This window comes from Brachycentrus maculatus, unplaced genomic scaffold (genome assembly GCF_059751285.1).
Source record: "Brachycentrus maculatus isolate JH-2025_06_01 unplaced genomic scaffold, ASM5975128v1 h1tg000261l, whole genome shotgun sequence".
Classification (NCBI taxonomy): domain Eukaryota; kingdom Metazoa; phylum Arthropoda; class Insecta; order Trichoptera; family Brachycentridae; genus Brachycentrus; species Brachycentrus maculatus.
This window is the reverse complement of record NW_028281012.1, coordinates 3,038,604-3,056,458: the sequence shown is the minus strand read 5'-3', so window position 1 is coordinate 3,056,458 and position 17,855 is coordinate 3,038,604. Positions and strand designations below refer to the sequence as shown.

Sequence of the window (17,855 nt, the reverse complement as noted above, 5' to 3'; positions counted from 1 at the left end):
CCTTTGTTTAGCGCAGATAAAAAAAAAGTTGAAGGAAAAATGAAAGTTCCATTTCTAGCACATCAATTTCTTATTTCAGCACCACATAAATAAATTTCAAGTTTTGGCAACTCTAAACTACCAACATTTTATAAAATTTAAACTTTTGTTTTGCAGCAAAGAAAAGATAAATATGTGGAATTGACCTGAAATTATTTTTGCATTTAGTATTATTTTGTAATTGTATTTTTAAAACCGAAGTGTAATTGTATTCCTGGCCAAAGTGATCGCAGGAATACTGTTTATATAAACTGATTTTTATTAGACATGTATCGAACAATTTGAACAGGTCTAATATGATTTCAACCTAAAATATTCTTGTACTAACAGGATCTATATTTTGAAAAGTCTCACAAGCTCGTTTGGTTTGGTCTATCTTGAGTCTTGGGCGACGTTGCTAATGGAATAATAATTTGTTGACTACATACGTATAGTACAGGGAAAATTAATGTTCCTCATAATGTTAAAAAATCCTTGCCGTTCTGACACTGGTTGTTAACCTGTATCGTCAGGAAGTTATATTTATGATTTATTTTTATTTTTTATTAAATACATAGATGTAAAAATGTAAGCTATTTTCACTACTTTTTAATTGTTTTACCACCACTGGTTAATATTACTCACTAGTCAGCTTGCTAAATCAAATTCAATAAATGGATAAATAATGTGAAAACTTTATTTCAAGTAATAAAAAATGTACATTGTATCGAAAAAGTATAAAACATTTACATAAAACTTAATTAAATTAAAAATTCTGAATGAATTAAATTTGTCAGTTTTTACTCCAGTAAAATGTTTAAAAATATATTTATAAAAAAAACGCATCATTCATCTTTAGCAGCATAGTGCTTGATGTATCTGGCAGACGGATCAGAGACATCAATCCATTTAGGCATCCAGAAGTACGGAGTCAGTTGGTCCGAACCAGGATAAAATCGATCGAAAGTTTTCCTGGAAACAAAAAAAACATAAATATTTATTATATTAACGTACTGTGGCAATAAGCTTGAGTCAAAATTATTGTTTTCGGATACAACAAAACCTCGGATTTCTTTAGTTTTAAAATGCCAAAACAAGGTGAAACAATTGTAATAAATATAAATTAAAATGGAGTTCTACAATTTAAAAGCCTAATATGTAAGTATTTATATTCCTCTATTTTTGGTAATTATCGTAGATTGCTTTATTATATTTTCATTAACATAGTCTATAATTCGATCATTTGATTTAATAATTGTTCTAATTGTAAAATGAGACAGATATCAGCCACCTTTTCGCCTTTTTCATATTGTTTCATAATTTAACTTTGGTTTCCATTGTTATGGCATTTCTTCTTATACTTTATACTTTATACATTGTGAGTATGAACTCTTTTCTACATACAGGGGCATATTTTAAATTTTATTTTATTTAGCTTTAAAAACGACATCTAGAAGGCTACTACTGTTCTCGTCAATACGCTAAGTTTTTCCAGCATATCTGTCCTTATGTTGACATTAGCAGCAAGAATATTGTCCTTCAGCTAACCAAGAGTCTTTGGATGATTGGTGTAAATCAATATTTTAAGTTAGCGGCGCAGAAAATAGTCACAGGAAGCTAAATCTGGGGATCGCGCTGGCCACTGAAGATAGCCCATAAGAGAGATGCACCGTTCGGGAAGGTGTGCAAAAAAATAATGAAAGTTTATGTCGTGTGAGCCGTTGCGTCATTAAGTTGGAACCACACATCCCCTACATCTCTTTCTTCGAGTTTGGGTATAAAAAACTCAAAGAAATGTATATGATGACTAAGTTTTCGACTATCGACGTTTTCAGGCATCCTGATGGTTCTGGAAGGTCCATTATGTTACATTACCAGTTACCCTGAAAGTGTCCACCCACATCGTTATGTATGATACCTGATGTGAAAATCTATATCATCGGATACTTTTAATATTATGATTTTTGGACACCATGCTGGGGATTTTTATATTGATATTGAGGATTTGTTTCTTCTTCACATTATCAGCATCCCTGAACGTGTCCACCCATATCATAATGTATGATATCTGATGTAAAAATCAATTTACGATTAGTCACACGACCTGCAGGCGCGATATTGAATTGTTTTCTGAATGCACGCTAAGTTGCGATGACGGAACAGCCGAAGGAAAAGTAGGCCTCCACGGTGAACGCGTGCCCCTCGTTCGTCCACGGCATGATTAACACTAAACTAACCTCAAAAAAATTAAGATCCTGTGCTTTCAAACGCGCTATAGGAACGCTTTCTAGAAGCAACTGTCGTTTTGTGGCGAGAGTTTCTAAAAAGGTAGACACCGCGCCCCACCCATTTTAATATATTGACTTGTTAAAAATGACTAACTGCATTGATGTTTATTTTCTTGCCAAGAAAAAGTGACTTAAATGAACATTTTACATTTTGTTAGTTGGTCACTTACTCCTGTACGACTGCGATATATATAACACAAGCTTTTTTGGTGTGATTTACGGACATTAAGATATGGAGGTTTGACAGTATAAGTATATTGTACCTGTAGTAGTAAGACTCCTTAGTTTTTGGAGTACAGTGTGTGTACTTCTTAGCTTGAGACTGGAATTCGTCATCTGAAACGCGTTCGTTTACAATGTCCCCAATGATAGTAAACAAAGATCTCTTCTTTGATGCAACTCCATCGCTGAAACAATAACATAATTTTCAACTTATAAAAGGGTATATGCAACTGAAAACATTTTAGGGTTATTTCTTATTACTTTTTACTATAAATTTAGGAAACACATTCTGAAAATAAAAAAGAACATAAAATTAATGTTTTATTTTAAAAATGCATAGTAAAAATTAGAAAAGTTTCGATGACAAATGTGGAGTTCCTCACCAAAAAGTGACATTTCCGATATTGCACAAAAAAATCCTTTAAATGCAAATCTGTTATGTTTACTGTATTCTATCAAAATCTTAATTAAAGTTGCGAAAAAACGTGACCAATCCTGTGTTAAATCTGATCGTTTATAATGGAATTGTAATGTTTTGGTGAGGACCTCCACAATAACACTTCTATAATTGGTTATTTGGTAATATGTTGCATTAACATATTTTTCGTTTTCTTCTGGTGTCTACTGAAAAGACGGTGCCCTCTCACCTACTAAAATTTTATTTTTATATATTTTATAAATCTTATTTGATAATAGAATTAGAAATCAATGAAAAATGTCTTATAGACAAAATACAAGGGTATTTTTTTTCTTTATATTAATACATCTCATGCGGGGACGATCGAGCGTAAGATAACAAGTGACGCGAGTGTATTCCGCTTGCGTAACAAAACAGCATAAATCTTTAAAATATTTCCAAAAATAAAAACTAAAAAATATAAATAAATACTCATCTACAATATTTTGTAGATGTTCTTATGGATTAGTTTCCCACATGCACTTAATAATTTTTCAATTTGAACTAAAGTATTTATACAATTATAATATGTGATAAAAATCATTCTTTTGTAATACTAAAGAGTGGTACCCGTGGTAAGAGTGGGACAACCCCGAGTTATACTTTTATAATAAAGCTTTAACGATAACTTAACAGATGTCGCTATAAACCTTAAATATAACAAAATAATAAGCAAAAAACAGTCTCCCGCTACAGCGGTAAAAAATTTGATAATTGAGATTACGGTCTCCCGCAAAAGACGATTGGCGGATTATGCATCTTGCTTCCTCCAAAGGATGTGTTAGTCAAAATGTTTATTACTCCATGATTTTTTCATATTTAAAAATCTGAATACCAAAAGCAAATTGTAGCATATTATCCTCACCTTAAAACTTCTGAAATATATCCCTAAAGAATTATTCAATATCTACTGAAATTTGGGATCTTACCTATCTCAATGAGTATTTTGTTCAGCGTATAATGGCGCATAGGGCACTGTTTCGCATTGACGCAGTGTTACAACGATCGTGAATTATATGAAGGCAGGATGACCGTTCTTGCGCTTTAGGTACCAGTCCCGGATGATATTAAATAAATATAAGAGCAGCAAAATACTTATGTTTATTTTGACCCCCTGGGAATCAAACCCAGAATTCCTTGTATGGTAGCCTAACACCAACAATTACAAACGGAGGCTGACAGGAATTGGAAGGGGAGGACCTCACAAAAGTTAATGCACCAGACCTAGCTTTCACAAGGTATGGTGTGACTAAAACAAACAAGCATCAGTGCACATCTCTTTTAAAAAATAAAGGCCTATCATACTTTTATCAGTTCATTTGGACTGTAGTCAAGTTAAAGTTATAGTTTTTAAATACCTGAATGCCTCCTTGTGACGCCAAAGAATACTATCAGGTATCAAATTCTGTCCATCAAATGCGCTGCGTAGTAAAAACTTCTCCAAGCCATCTTTGGGTTGCCTCAGCTCCTTAGACTGACTCAAGTAGTACTGAGTAAACTTAATGTCCAAGAAGGGCACTCTCATTTCCAAACTGTAATAAAACAATATCACCATTACACAATCACACTATAAATAAAATAAAATAAAATTGGGTTAGCAACAGCAACATATGTAAAACAAAACAATTAAAACATATATATTAAACAAGCCAATTATAGCTAACCACAGAAACATAAAGATTAGTACAAAATATTAAGTGCAGATCTAACAAATGAATGTGTGTGTGTGTGTGTGTGTGTTTTTGATGCTGATTCTAGTAGAGACATACATACAATGCAGAGAAGCATAGTTTTTAAAGATCCTGAGAGGACAATATGCTCGCCATTCGACTTTTCAACACAGATTTTCCGCAATTAAAAATGTCAACTTGGCTAAAACATGAGTTGTACTCACTAGCCATTCAAAACATTGGTGAAATCCGCACATAATTAGTTCGAAGGACAGGTACTCTGAATAAAGATTGTGACGTGTAACGGGTACGGTAGCCTGGTACATTATACGTTATTTTGGAAGTCAAAACCGGACTATCGATACGCCCAATTATTATATCCTGGAGGATTCCCATATCCAAAAACAAACGACAATTTTCAAGACTGAGTAATTGGTATTTTTTACAAGAAGATATATAGTCTAAGTCTGCTATTCTGCTCGGACGACATAAAAGAAACTAAAATGTGTAAGGTTTTGCAAATATGAATTTGCGCTCCTGCAGAGTTATAGGAGATAGTTTGGCAATAGTTCTAGCAGAAATCTTTCTTTATACTGAATGTAAAAACTTAGTCACAGATATTGGTAAATTTAATTGTGAGACATACTGATAGACCGCATATATATATATATATATATATATATATATATATATATATATATATATATATATATATATATGTATACATTTTGAAGGAAAGCAGAATTCGCATAGTACATATTCGCATAAATGCTATATAGTAAAGGTAATGGATAGTATGTAAGAAGAAACGGGATAGTAGTAATGGCTAGGACTCTTGGGGATGTGTTCGCATATGCATAAAAAAGGATGTAAAATGTTACATAAGGAAAATAATTATACATGTATAAATGTATTTTTTTATGATCTGATGCTGTGATTTTGGGCATGTTAATCTCAATGAAAAATCATCACAATAAGGATTTCTATAGTTCACCTGCATGCACTTGTTGTTCGATCAGCTCGCAATCCATCATACAAGTATATGTCAGATAACAATCTGTAATAAATATAAAAAATACCATTTAAAAAATCAATACAATTAAAAATACTAGTCTGTCGAACTCTCAAACAAACAGTTGTCAGAATTAGCTGTTAGCTGTATTTCAATGAGGTTAATAATTATTAATACAATTGAATCAGAATTTTGATTCAAAAGAAGAAAGACATAAATGTTATTCATAATTTTTACATTGCTACATATTGACTTACTTTAATTAATTTGTGTTAGCAAACTTATCACAAGAATGAAAATAGTATATATTTTTATTATATAATTTAGTGCTGTTGATAAATCAAATTAACTTATGATATAGTGGATACGCATCTATAAAACCTACCTTATGCTTTCATCATGAGCGGCCTGGCTATTTGGAGCATCTCGGAAGTAAATATACCCTTGAGCAAGTTCATCGGCTCCTTCTCCACTGAATATTACAGTGGTATCTGTATTTTCCTTAATGTATCTTGACAGCATGAACATTCCTACATATATCAGAGAAATAAGAAAATAAAAATATCAGAAAACAGAGGAAAGTTCTAGAAATAGAGCTATGTTAACATAATGCCATATGCATGTGTAAATGGATTCTTTTATTGGGCCTCGGTAGGACTGGTTTGGATCATTTCGCTTGTCACTGGCGATTTTCCAGATTCTTGGGAGATCATAAATCCTCAACTTTTGTTAATCTCATCGTCATTTTTATAAGTTCTTATCCCTATCACCCTTTTTTTTGAAAATTTCGATGTTATTGTCAAATGATATTGGATAGTGTTGCCAGCATCTTGAAAGTTTTGCGGATAACTAGATAGCATAGTGTTCATATGTTGAAGCTGGAATACCCAGAGAGTTGTAGCTAGTTATAAGGTTAGTAGCCAGTTTATTTTTACATTGAAATTACTTTTTGCGTAATAAATATTGGGGATTTACAGTAGGACTGGGTAAAAGAAAAAAAACTATGTATAATATATGTATATATACACACACGTAGGTCAACTTTGTTTCTTCAACTACATTGGGGTGACAACTGTTATCTGATATGTGATAGGATTTTTCTGTCTCAAATCTATCTGGTGTTGATTATAGGAGTGACAAAATGTGACACAGATAACTCTAATTTCACATTAATATAAAATCAAGACAGTATACGTAGAGATGTAACTAACGGGTAACTGCTAGTTACATTTTTAGTTACCAGATTTAGAAGGCTGCAAAATTATTTTCACTTTTTAACACTGATGTGGCAGCCCAGGCTTAGTGTTATAAAAATCAGAAAATAAATCAACTACGAACCGACACTGGCTCGAATGGTTGTGATATCATAGCTCTCCAGATGATAGACGACCTGGTCAAGACACTCCGCCACGTCACTTTCAGTGAACTTTACTTCATGATGCTCAGACTGAATAAAGTCAGCCACTTTGCGAGCTGCAATCAAATCCGGAGAACCATCCATGCCGATGGCAAATGTCTAAAATATAAATTACACACATATTAATATCATAGTTTTTATCCAAGTTTGTAATGTAGGTAAAATATAAGTATAATATAAAATATATTTATATATATATATATATATATATATATATATATATATATATATATATATATATATATATATATATATATATATATATATATATATATATATATATATATATATATATATATATATATATATATATATATATATATATATGTATTAATATATCAATTAAGTTTTTTATATGAAAATCAAGCCCTGAAAACCACATGTACATTATGTCAAATAAATACTGGGGACTGAGTAATTCAAAAGGCCCCTGTAAATGTTTTTTTATTTATTTTTGTTTTCCTGGTTCACACCTGTTGAAAGCCTACAGTGACTCTATTACATTGAGAACAAGAGCCTTTGAGTGGTACAAAGTGTTCTAAGAGGGTCATGAAGTGGTTGAAGACTCGCCTCGTCTTGAACATACTTCACCGTTGAATACTGAAGAAAACATCAACCAAGATGTTTTGGGCACGAGATGTGTCGCACCGCGGCTTGTTCCGATAGCGCTATTTTTTTCTCCAAATGCAGTAATCAACTCGATTGGAGGACATGCTAGAATGAGTCAGAATTGACCCCAAATTCATAAGGCGCATTATAACTGGTGACGAGACATGGACTTGTAAGTATGACATACAAACTGGCCAACAGGCATTGGAATGGAACTTGTTTTGACTCAATTGAAGTCATAAAATAAAATTTGCAGAGGGAACTCAGGGTGGTTAAGGAGTATGCCTACAAAAAGTGCATGGATGAGTGGATTTTTTGTTGGAAAAAATATATCGCTTCATAAGAAGCCTATTGTGAGGAAGATTTAACAAATTAGGAAGAATAATTTATTTACAACATTTTGAGTGTCTCCAAATACTTGTTCGCAAAATCTGGATTATCTCCAATTACAAAACTTATTTAAATTTTTTTTTGACATCTCATAAAAGATGAACAAGAATATGAAAGTCTGGGCATTGTTGTCAGCCTCGTAAATGCCCAGCTGGAGAAAAAGTAATTGTTGGATCTTGGAAAAAAGTATAGCAACATATGTGATAGAGTGGAAGGAATTATCTAGTTGAAGTAGAAGTATTATAAAATATGAATGCTTGACAGATGGATGAAATATGTTTTGGAGTGAAGACCAAAAAAATCTGTTGAAATCTTACATTTCAATTGAGTATATAAATACATAACAGTTCACTTAAGTATGTACATAAATTTCAATAAAACCTGAATTTTGTAGGGTATGTTAGCTTCCTTGGCCAATTGTGTCACTAAGGCAGCGATCAATGAAGAGTCCAGACCACCAGATAAAAGGCAACCGAGTCTTCGGTCTGACATCAGCCTTTTCTTACAAGCATCTCGTAGCAATCTGGATACTTCTGCCTTTATGGTGTTAATGTCTGCGTATGTAAAATAATATTAAAAAATTAATCAAATTTTCTTGTAAGATAATGAAGAAATGCTGAAGGTGTACATCATTTAATTCAGCGGACTCATTCCACCATAATCTTAAAAGTTCTATACCAAACATTTAAAGCAATAACATGTACTGAATAAATTAAATAAATATTTTTTCATTATGCAGTAAAACTGATTAAATTTATGATTTACAAATCAGATTTACAAATGTAGTATTCAATTTATGAAATGGGTTCCGGAATATACGAGATTAGACAGAGTTAGAACCGTAGAGTTGCTGCTTAGAGCTGCCCAAGACAAGGACAATTACTCTTCAGTAATAGTCGAAGTCAGGGGGACTTGAGATGACACGCACAGCAGAAGTGTGTGAGAAGTAATTTTTATATATTTTATAAAGTTCCTTGGTCCAGTCAGATTACCTGGTGGACTATCTATCTGCAATAACACTCGGCTTCATGGCTATTTGTCCAGTAAATAAAATCTGACTACAGTATAATAAAATTACTGAAAACGACTTAATTAGGTAGTTCTTTATTTACTATAAACCCTTTGAAGTTCACAATGTCTACTAACGCAATATTGATGAAATGACACCCTCTATTACATTTTTAAATTGTTATTTTCATATTTAAACAATTTAAAAAAATCTTTTCCAAACCCATGAAATGATGGACATTAATAAAATGAGAATCACAATGCAGATATCAAAATCGATTTCACAATACAACTTACCATTGTGCACTACAGCTGGAACACTTGCGCAGCCCGGTGTAAAGAATGTTTGCCTTTCAATAAACTTAGCTGAACCATCATCGGAAAGGGAATATTCTTCCCATGTACCTGGTTTGAATTGTTCTAATGAATCTTGAACTTCATACTCCCTGGCAACTTCCATTATTCCTGCAAATTTATAGTTAAATATGTAAATACAGATGACGCATAAATGAGTGCCTTAAAACACTATAACAGGCAGTTGATCAAGGTTTTTATGCTCAAGCTGCGTAGCAAACTTCAAGACTTAAAAAAAAAATGGATTTAAATTTTGGCAGAGTAGAAAATTAAGCACTTGAAGTTTGCAATACAAAGTATGGTTTATTTTATTTTTCACTATAATATTATTTTATGCCTAAATATATTTTTTTTTCAAAGAAACACATTATAAAAGGAAAACATGAAATGTAAATACCTTTGGCCTCAGAACTCACGGCTAAGAATTGGTTTTTTTCATTGTAAACTCTAAACAAAGGTCTCACACCGTACGGATCTCTAGATAAGAAAACTCGCTTTTTCTCTATGTCAAGCAAGCAAAATGCAAACACTCCGTCCAGCGATTTGACTGTCTTTTCAATACCAAACGTATTGTATAAATGAATAATGCATTCTACATCACATTTTGTTTCATATTTAAAGTTAAACTGTTTCTCCAACTGCAATAATAAAACAAAATATATTTCCAACGTTCCAAGGAAGGTGCTTGAATACTTCAGTGAAATATTACACAACAGTTTCATGCTATATTTTTTCATAATTTAAGGAAATAATTAAAAATAAACTAATAAGTCATTATTATTTTTTTTAGTTTTACACTCAATAACACTGATAATGTTTAAATAGATAGTTTAAATCAATTATAATAAAATTCAATAAAAGGAAATGGTATTGGGATTGGCCATTCAACCATTGTTATAAATTGGTAAGCGTTTATCAATGATGCAATATTTTAGTAATTCATGAATGACCAATTCATTCAGTAAATTTAAATACATTGAAACAAATCAATCAATCTATCAATCACCAAATTGATTTCAAAACTGGATATAATTAACAACAACAAAAAATTATCATGTGTATATCACTGCTACCATGATAATTAATTTTAATACAATGTTATCTAAACCATCTATAAACTGATTTTAAACAAGATAAGTTCACAAAAGTGATGTTATAAAGAAAATATTATACATACCGTCTTGAAACCGTAAAGTTCTCCATTGCAAATGACCACACATTTAGGATATTGGTGAATTTTCATCGGTTGCATGCCGTACAAACAATCCAGAATAGCAAGCCGGTGAAAACCCAGGTGACATTTCTATAAATTTAAAATGCTCACAGTCAAATTACTGCTTTAAAGATTATATTTTAATTTGCGATGTACTGACTAAACAGCATTACTGGATTACTGCAACTCTTAAACGCTAACACATTCCTTTATTTTTAAATTATAAATTTACTTTTTCATGTTTTTAACACAGGATAAATGCTTATCTATATTAAAAACAGCCCACAAATCTTGCTCCAAGCACAAGAAGATGTTGTTAATTCATATATTTTCGTTTTTTAAAGACTTCAAAAATTAAGAAATTAACATAATTGTCTTATTTTATCTCAAATTTGCCTACAAAGGACTTTGGAACATGGCAAATTACATATATGTACATATTATCTACAAATAATGTATCCATATATATATTTTTTTTTATAATCTTTTTTTACTTAACTTTATATATCAACTATCCACCTGCATACAAATAGTTATTTATTTAATAAAGAAAATTTGCAAGACAGCTAGCCATATCAATTTATTGTAAGTGGTATTCAATACAAAGTCCAGTATATTTATAAATGACAATAACCTATGAAGCCAGTTTAAATTTCATGTTCTGATTATTCAAAGCAGTTATGTCTCGGTAATGATTGAAGGAATTTGGCGAGCGACAAGAATTTTTTTTAGATTGGAAATTATTTAAGTTACTACATATAATTACATGATTGTTGGGTACGATGAATTACGTAAAATATTTTGCTCTCGGATAAAATAAACTGTCAGGAAAAAAATATACTATTGAAGTAATCAAATTTTTGAAGGGAGATGGTCAAATTTACAAGGACAATGAGAGAGATAATCACACAGACACTTTTAATGTGAACTTTTGCCACACAGCCACTAAAGTGCAGTAAGAGTATTTAATAAGTAATTAAGATACAAACAAGTATATGCCAGTATGGTAAAAGCCAAAAGCCAAAATAATAACTTCAACATCAGCGCTATATACTTGTTTGTACAGACACCTCTATGTGTGCCCCTCCTATTGCTCATTACATGTTACTGTGCTTAAGTGGCTGCACATAGGGTTAGATATTTAAATAATTTAATTGAATCAGGTTGTGCCCCTATGGTTAGATTCACAGACTCTTCGTAAAAAAGGTTGGGTATTGAATTTGAATATTTTAAAAGAAAAGAAAAATTCATTAATGACTATTCGGCAATACATATTTGACAACCTTGATTCTATAAATATTGAATATATTCATATACCTATTAAATAAAACATACAGTGGAAATATTTAAATACCACATTCCGAGACCAAATTTACATAGCAAACATTAGTTTTCAAGGTCTTTGGGCTACAGGTAGTTAGTTTGCAAACAAAATAACTTTCGACAATAAATTATGTAGCTACATAAATATGTACCATAAATATCTAGGTATATATTTTTAATAAGTGTTTTTTTATTGAAATTTCTCGGTGGAATTCTATTATAATTACATTTATTTGTACTGTAATATATTCTGGCTTAAAAACTTGAGACAGGTTCCACTGTTGCACTAAGTTACTATTTAGAGTAGCAACTTCTCTAAATAGTAACTTAGAATGTTGAATGAACCAATTTTGAAACGTTGTTCTTGAATCATTAGAACTTAACTAGAGACATCTATTGGTGAGATGAAATTGAGCAGAAACTCTTTTATTAGTATGTGAGGTCCGAATCCTGGATTATAATCACACACATGAGAAACGCCAGAAAAGATCATTTTCATTTTTATTATTTAAGCTTATAATCTGATATTTTGTGGCGTTTCTCATGTGTGTGATAATAATCCAGGATTCGGACCTCATATACTAATAAAAGAGTTTCTGCTCAATTTCATCTCACCAATAGATGTCTCTAGTGTAGTTCTAATGATTCAAGAACAAAGTTTCAAAATTGGTACACATATATATTTTATAGATCTTCCAAGAATTTGAATAGTGTGGTTGTTAATAATGGGTGGAATTGGTGAACGTTACATGTGTGTAAAGTGATCACTTAAACCAGCCTATGGCGGTTGTCAGTCCCCTAAATGCCCAGACTTCCATATTCTTCTTCATCTTTGATGAGATGTCACAAAATAATATGAATAAAAATTAAGTTGCAATGCTTATATCCACCAGTATATTAAAGTTAATGACTTCAGCTAGATCTGTGAATATATTTTCTGAATCTAAGTGTATTTACTTAACTGAAAATAAATTTTGATATGTTGAAACATAACAATGCGTATGTATTATTATTAGTGTGCAATGAATATAATAATCAATAAAATAATTATTGAACCGGAATTAACACCATTTTTATCGGAGGATTAAGGAAAAGATAACTAGGAACGTGATATAATCCAATATGACACAATTAATATTTGTGAAAGTAATAATAACTGTGACAGCTGACAATCATCTGCTAGTAGTACCAAGACCACAGAGGATTAAAAAATATTGAGATAAGTAAAAAAAATCACGTCAATTTTCACCTTATGACAATGATATAGATAGTTTTAGATTTCAGATTGCGAGCTGTTCAGAATAAGATTTTTTTAATTGAAAAAAGAAGCGAATCACTAGTGTGCTATACAGATAATATGACAATATTCAAACCTGTGGGTGCACTTCTGCGACATTACATGACAATAATGATATGTATTATTGAGTTTTGAATATGCCCTATGAAGGAGTACTAATATACCAGTAAGTTCAGAAACAATGTCTTACGAAGTGTTTTAAAGAATATTTACATGAAAACAATAACTGTTTGATTCCAAATCAGCTGTCATTGACATGTACACAATGTTTTGAAATCTTTAAACATATATATATATTTTTTAATACAATGTAAATATATAAAAGAACATTGTACATTTTTTGATGAATTTACAGATATACATAGATCAGTTAAGAATATATGTATATTTTTTTGTGGGGTCAAGGGATTTGCATCCCTTATGTCACTGCTACCATATTAGGTCTATTGTGACCTCCCTCTGTATCACAGCTCACTCTCAAGACCTACATTTGTCATGTAACTCACGACCTGTCTTGGTGTTAGGAGCTTCACCTTCTCGGAGTCCAGTTCTGGTCCTCCAAGGATGTGACTTCGTTTGCGAGCAAGTGCGTCACAATTATAGAGAATGTGGATTGGTGTTTCGTTATCCTCCATACAAAATCTGCATACTGGGGGGTCATGTAATCCAATTTTTGTCATGTGTTTCCTCAGTCTGCAGTGTCCTGTCAAGGTCCTGGTTAGGATCCTTATTTGTTTTTTGCTAAGCTTTAGAGCTTCTGTGGTGAATTTCCGCGAGTACCCTGTGATCAGTACCTTTGTGTGTTTCATCCCTGAACTGTTGGATTTGATTTCTTGACTCTTGTCCCTGGCCCAGTTTTTAAGACTGAACTTGATAGTGCTGAGTGTCTGTTCGCATATGGGCTCAGGACCCATTGGTGGCCTCTCAGCACCAGTTCTTGCAAGTTTATCAGCAGCTTCGATGCCCATGACACCACAATGCCCGGGTACCCAAGCCAGCCTTGCCGCGTTTTTCTCGCCCAGGCGGTTTACAGCCTGTATGCATTCATAGGTATGATCGGTTTAAGTTCATGTGGGCGCACTCCATGATTTCGCTCATTTCAGCCTGAGAAACAGTGGCGTATTCTCCCAGACAAGTTGCTTTGTTCAGTTCGGGGTGGACGCCAATGATTCCAGAGCCTGCCCGACCATCTTTTTTCGATCCATCCGTATACCATACAGTGTCTCCACTTCGAAAGGAGTAGGGATCATTCTCTCGCCATGTTTTTCTTTCGAGTATATCTGTTGTGTAGTGTTTGACAAAGCTGTAAGCCACATTCATGGTATCTGATGGCATATCAATGATGGGAGCTTTGTATAGATCTAAGTGTAATCCCCTTATTATGTTGGAGCGCCAATTTCTCCTGCCATCCGTTCCCGCCCTTAGCAAAGCCTTGCGAGCCTTCATTTGAATGTGTATGTGTAGGGAGCTTAGGCTCAACATCGCCTCTAGGGCATTTGTGGGTGTAATGTATATTGCACCCGTTGTGAGTCTCTGAATCTTGTTCAGGGCATTTATGCATGTCTTCTGAGTTTTCTTGTGCCATACAACACAGCCATAGGTGATTATTGGTCTAACCATGGCTGTGTAGAGCCAGAGGGATTGCCTTGGTTGGGTTATTTTAAATGTTCAAAATTCACAATTCAATCATATGCAATTCAGAAGAAAGAGTTTGAAGTTTATTTGACCATCGCAACAAAAACAACACAATAGACAGAATTTTGTTTTATTTAACTTCTAAGCTGCTCGATTTCGAGTGTCAAATTTTCCATCCCGTGCTGGATTATTTTACATTACAATATTTTTGACAAAAAAAAACATATTTTTGCCTATTTTTGTAGTGAAACTTTCGGAAATCGTTCGGATATCCATCATAGATGTTCACAGTACACAATTCACTTTACTTATTATGTTTTTATAGTGTAGTTACACAAAAATATTAACATTTACGGACTCGCGGCCAAAAATTAGGCGGCTGTATAGAAGACGCGGCTGTATAGAAGACGCGGCTGTCGTATAGTCCATTCGTTGCGTGCGCGCAATTTTTTTAAAATACGTTATATTAAAAATAAATGTTAATTAAAATGAAATTTAGAAAAATACTTTAAAGTAAAGTTTATATTAAAAAACGGACATGATTCATATTTCGAAATTGTGTGAAAATCTTCAAAGCAGGGATTAGAACAAAAATGCATTTTGCATGTGGGACATGAAAATTATATGCCTTGATTCCTTTTCTCGCGTATTGGTAATGGTCGTTTTCACCATTTTTGTTTTCAGAATCGTTGTTTCTTATAAAACCATGATATTTTCTTAATTGTCGTATAAATTTTAACAAGGAAGAGATATATTTATGACGATAAAAGTTATAACTTAAAAAAAGCATCGCACGATAATAAACACAAAAAAAATAATATTAAAATATCACAGAATACCGTGTTACACAAACACTTATTAGTTAATTATAATACCCTTCTCATTCCCCACAGAGTCATAAATATAATAATTATGAAAATAGTTAATGATAATTTAGATCGCCTAAACCGATTAAACAGACTATACGATACTAAGAGCACGCGCCGAGCACGAGCCGACCTGAAGTATTCATGATAAAGTTGACACTAAATTGAAAAAAAAATTATATTTTATACACTAAATCAAAGAGAACTAATTCATCCATGCCTCAAACCAAATTCAAGTGCAAAATAATTATCCATATGTGTTGATATATGTACTTAAAGTTGAAAAAACGACTATGCATGCGATCCGCAGTAAACGGTACTTCTATAAAAAACGACAATAGATGCAATCCGCAGCTTATGGGTTAAATGACTCTCCACTGTATGGTATATTGGATTTAAGCGAGCCATTCATAAAATAGGGCCTGACTACCGTCCTTAAAAAACAAAGAAATTGGGGATTTGCTAACAAAAGCATATCTGCCCACTTTCATAATGCGCGGTTTCTAATGTTTTTTTCTGAAATTTCCGTCATGTATATAAGTATAGCTAGTAATTAACAAGTATGAATACTGAAAGTCTACTACGCATATCCATATGTAACAATGATTTAGATTATTTTTTTAATGATCTTAGTATTATCAGTACAGTTCTTAATCAATTTTGCATTAAAAGAAAATATTTCACCGAAATGAAATATAATTTATTAGATTTCACATCATGAACATTGTCGAAAGTTGATTAATTATCGCTATGGACCAATAACAGATGTATTATATGTATTAATTACTATGTTTTTCAACTACAGATTTCTCAGTTCTGTGGCTATTGGGTGAAGCAAAGCTAGCAGCGATCATAAATTTTTCGTGAGAAGAGAGTTAGCGATGCTGAAAATTCTAATACGGGAAGAACTTGATACACCACTTATTAAAAACATTGTGGTAAATATTTTTTGCAGTCGTATACTTTTTTATCTGAGCGGAGCGGCACTCCGGTTCTGGTCAGGAACTTCGTTTCAAATAATTATCTACTTAAGTCTCTTCAAATTATTGGAGATATTAATTGCCAATAGCCGACAAAAGTCTAGAAATTAGAAAGAATTTTACATAATTTGAATGATGTTTAAAGTAGAAGAGACGATCAATGTTACGCCTTACCTCCCCCCCATTCTCCCTCTTCACCCTCCTCTCCCTCTTCACCATAGGGTGCCGGTGCGCTCAGGTTTTTATTTTATTTAGGACTATACCACTGTTTTTTTGGCCACATGACAATTCACACAAAAATATAACTTCGTTTCTCCCACCCAAATACTGATGAATCGATTTCTCAATATTTTGTGATAAAAACAAACAAACAAAATTGGAATTGAGCAAATTTTCATTAATTTGAATTAATATAAAAATGGCATATGCTTACAATATGTATCTAAAATTATTTTTACGTGTCAGATAATTTTTTGTAAAGATGTTGAATTACCTTAACAGCATCGTCATACTCCATGCGCCAAGCATCTGGACCACGATGTTTGATTTTTTCAAAACCTGTCATTCGTCCTTCCGGACACGAAACACCGAATAATGCCCAAATTCCACACATTTTCTTGATAATCTATCCAAAAAAATGTAAAATAAATTAAAATTTAGAGGAAATTACATACCAGAAGTCATAATAATACATATTTAAACGTATTGGTAGTAAGTATACATTTTTTTATCGTTCAAATGTCATTTTGACAAATACGTATAAATAATTTTTGAAAATGTGACCTTACCCAAAAAGCCCGCTACGTAAATAGAGAAATTGAGTTGTCAACTCCCCGACAGTACCTACGCTCTCAGAGTATGCGATGAGTATATATATACTCGTGTATAATACGATAGCTATCACGAAACACAGATTAGAATCGAATATAGAATTTACCACGTTGTATTATTAGTGATTTTATTGATACAAGCAATAAACATAATATTTCATTATATTTTAAATGTATAGGGTGTTTTTTTTTGAGGTATACAAATTTGAAATAAAAAAAACACATTTAAATAGTGTAATATTACCACCGCACAGTTTCTCCGCAGG

General features: G+C 32.3%; 1 protein-coding gene across 3 annotated transcripts; it reads right to left on the bottom strand.

Moving 5' to 3' along the window:
- Positions 1–693: 693 nt before the first annotated feature.
- On the bottom strand, positions 694–17,632 carry AsnS (asparagine synthetase). Of its 3 annotated transcripts, none has more exons than XM_088266030.1 (12): positions 17,481–17,632; positions 17,253–17,384; positions 10,623–10,748; positions 9,843–10,083; positions 9,389–9,556; positions 8,465–8,637; positions 7,006–7,183; positions 6,053–6,197; positions 5,650–5,712; positions 4,344–4,517; positions 2,570–2,713; positions 694–990 (listed from the first exon to the last, which is right to left on the bottom strand). In XM_088266030.1, the coding sequence occupies exons 2-12, from the start codon at positions 17,370–17,372 to the stop codon at positions 864–866; spliced, it is 1,659 nt and encodes a 552-aa protein (XP_088122156.1). In that variant the 5' UTR covers positions 17,373–17,384; positions 17,481–17,632; the 3' UTR covers positions 694–863. The 3 variants fall into 3 exon arrangements, with proteins under 3 accessions (XP_088122156.1, XP_088122154.1, XP_088122155.1); XM_088266028.1 differs by having other exon boundaries at positions 17,548–17,632; XM_088266029.1 differs by having other exon boundaries at positions 17,253–17,539.
- Between the last annotated feature and the right edge of the window lie 223 nt (positions 17,633–17,855).

Coding starts and splice junctions, on each gene's coding strand:
- AsnS (XM_088266030.1), bottom strand. CDS start 17,372: ATGTGTGGAATTTGGGCATTATTCGGTGTTTCGTGTCCGGAAGGACGA. Junction 10,084..10,622: donor AACTTTACGGTTTCAAGACG/GTATGTATAATA, acceptor TTATTATTGCAG/TTGGAGAAACAGTTTAACTT. Junction 9,557..9,842: donor CGTGAGTTCTGAGGCCAAAG/GTATTTACATTT, acceptor ATAAATTTGCAG/GAATAATGGAAGTTGCCAGG.